Source organism: Gymnodraco acuticeps, unplaced genomic scaffold (assembly GCF_902827175.1).
Source record: "Gymnodraco acuticeps unplaced genomic scaffold, fGymAcu1.1, whole genome shotgun sequence".
In the NCBI taxonomy this organism is placed as follows: Eukaryota; Metazoa; Chordata; class Actinopteri; order Perciformes; family Bathydraconidae; genus Gymnodraco; species Gymnodraco acuticeps.
In genome coordinates this window covers 1,403,645-1,405,694 of record NW_022990701.1, presented here as the reverse complement: position 1 = coordinate 1,405,694, position 2,050 = coordinate 1,403,645, and the positions used below count along the sequence as shown (strand labels likewise).

At 39.8% G+C, this 2,050-nt stretch overlaps 1 protein-coding gene across 2 annotated transcripts in view; it reads right to left on the bottom strand.

Annotated features, from left to right (window-relative positions):
* arhgap10 (Rho GTPase activating protein 10) overlaps positions 1 to 1,001 on the bottom strand; it is a 55,089-nt gene extending 54,088 nt beyond the window's left edge. For both annotated transcript variants that reach the window (XM_034231456.1, XM_034231457.1), the window contains exon 1: positions 420 to 1,001. In XM_034231456.1, the coding sequence (XP_034087347.1) occupies positions 420 to 573 (154 nt within the window). In that variant the 5' untranslated portion in view covers positions 574 to 1,001. The remainder of the gene's footprint in view (positions 1 to 419) is intronic.
* Between the last annotated feature and the right edge of the window lie 1,049 nt (positions 1,002 to 2,050).

Sequence of the window (2,050 nt, the reverse complement as noted above, 5' to 3'; positions counted from 1 at the left end):
GAGAGCGAGAGAGAGAGAGATAACAAAGTAATCCTTGTAACCCTGTGTGACTGAGAGCAAGCCTAGCAGGGTTATTATAAGAACTCTTGTGCTTCAGGCTTAAACATTTACAACTGTCTTCATAAAAAACAAAAATAAAGGACAGCATTTCAAACCGATAAGAAAGACAACGCCTTGATCTTGTAATCACAACAGCCTCTCATATAATTTGACTAAGGTTATTCTACTCTGCAGCTCCTAAGCGGTATCCCCCTCTCATAACCAAAAGGAAAAGACAATCATTTGCAAAGCAGTTGTTAAAGTTAGTGGAAACATGAAGACCCCCAGACCATTTTCCAAGTCAAGTGCATGACTTTTAAGACTGCACACAATACTTTTCCTTAGAGTACAACCTTTAAAAACATTAAAAATCCACTCACGCTTGGTTGCATTGATGAGGTTCTTCCCATCTTTGTACAGTTCTTTGATAAATCTGTTCGTTTTGTCCAGTTCTGCTTCGTGAGACTTGATTTTCTCCCTGAAGCTGGGGCTGTCCAGATAGCATTCACTGAATTCCAGCGGGTGTAGTCCCATTTCTGTGACAGATTGATAGCTTCTTTTTTCAAGAACGGGAAACTGGGCGAAATGACGCTGACTGTGAAGCTTTTGAAAAAACTAGCTTTTACAATGAAATTGCCGCTCTTTCAGCTGGCAGTAGGTTTGAAGTGCAGCAGATAAAGCATAGCTACGTGTAGTAGTAGCAGCAGCTAACGGTGGTTAGCATGGTAACTTCTGACACAGGCGCATGGGTGTTGTTCCACTGTTGTCAAGTAACGAAAAGAACAGCTAACAGGTATAACGGTTAAAAGTTGATAACGATACGCTGTCGGGTGAAGTGCTCATGGGAAGTCGGTTCACGGGAGTTGTCAGAAAGTCATGGTAGCTGTATCCAGTTTTTCCTTCCTCCATCAAACGTACTCCACCTCACAGAGTGACAGATTGAGAAACTCTGCTGACATCTGTGTGCGTGTAGCAAAACTACTAACAAAGATTCTGACAAAGCTCCTGCAAGATGATAAACTCTAACCTACTTCCGCCTTCGCTTCGCTTCAGCGTGAGCACTGATTTACAGCACGGAATATGTCAACAGTGGTGTGTATTTAGATATGTTACTTCGGTAAGAGTGACAGTAACAGACTAAAACAAAAAACGCAATTACAGTTTACATTTAATATATTATTTCAGAATAAAAATGTATATGAATATGTATGTGACTGGTGGATATACTAATCAAAATACAATGTATTGCCATTTGCCAAGTATATTTACACATGGACTAACTTGGTTTCCTATACAATAAATATAATTACCAACATATATACATATATATATATATACAATTAGAATATAAAGTTTAACACAAAAAAAACTCTGATAAACAATATATAACACTTTCTTGTTTTAGACTGAAGAGCTAGGAAGAGCTGTATGAAAATATATTCTAGGGCAGATGTTTCGAACTTTATAATGATAAAGAAAAATGGAAGAGAAGAAAAGCGAGCGAAAAGGGGATGCCATTAACCACGGCCCTGGGGCCTGCTAAGGCAAAGACGTGCAGCAAGGCAAGGGAAATTCAAAAGAGGAAAAAGGAAAAGTGATCTCTTAGATACAGTTCAGTACACCTCCCACATGGACCCTTTAGTGCAGGGGTGTCAAACTCAAATACACAGTGGGCCAAAATAAAAAAAATGGGTACTAGTCGAGGGCCGGACTGGTTCAATGTGTATTGCAAAACTTATTGAAATGAACTTATTGCACATATTTTATATTACATGTCACTTGTTAGACGCTTTTATCCAAAGCGACTTACATACTCAATACTGTGGACAATCCCCACAGGAGCAATTTGGGGTGAAGTGTCTCGCCCAGGGACACAATGACATGCTGGCTGCAGTGGGGTTTGAACCTATGCTCCCCTGTTCCGAACACCAACGCACTTAACCACTGCGCCACACGCCTCCCATTTTAATATTCCCATATTTAACCTGGAACTAACAAAGCTTAAATGATT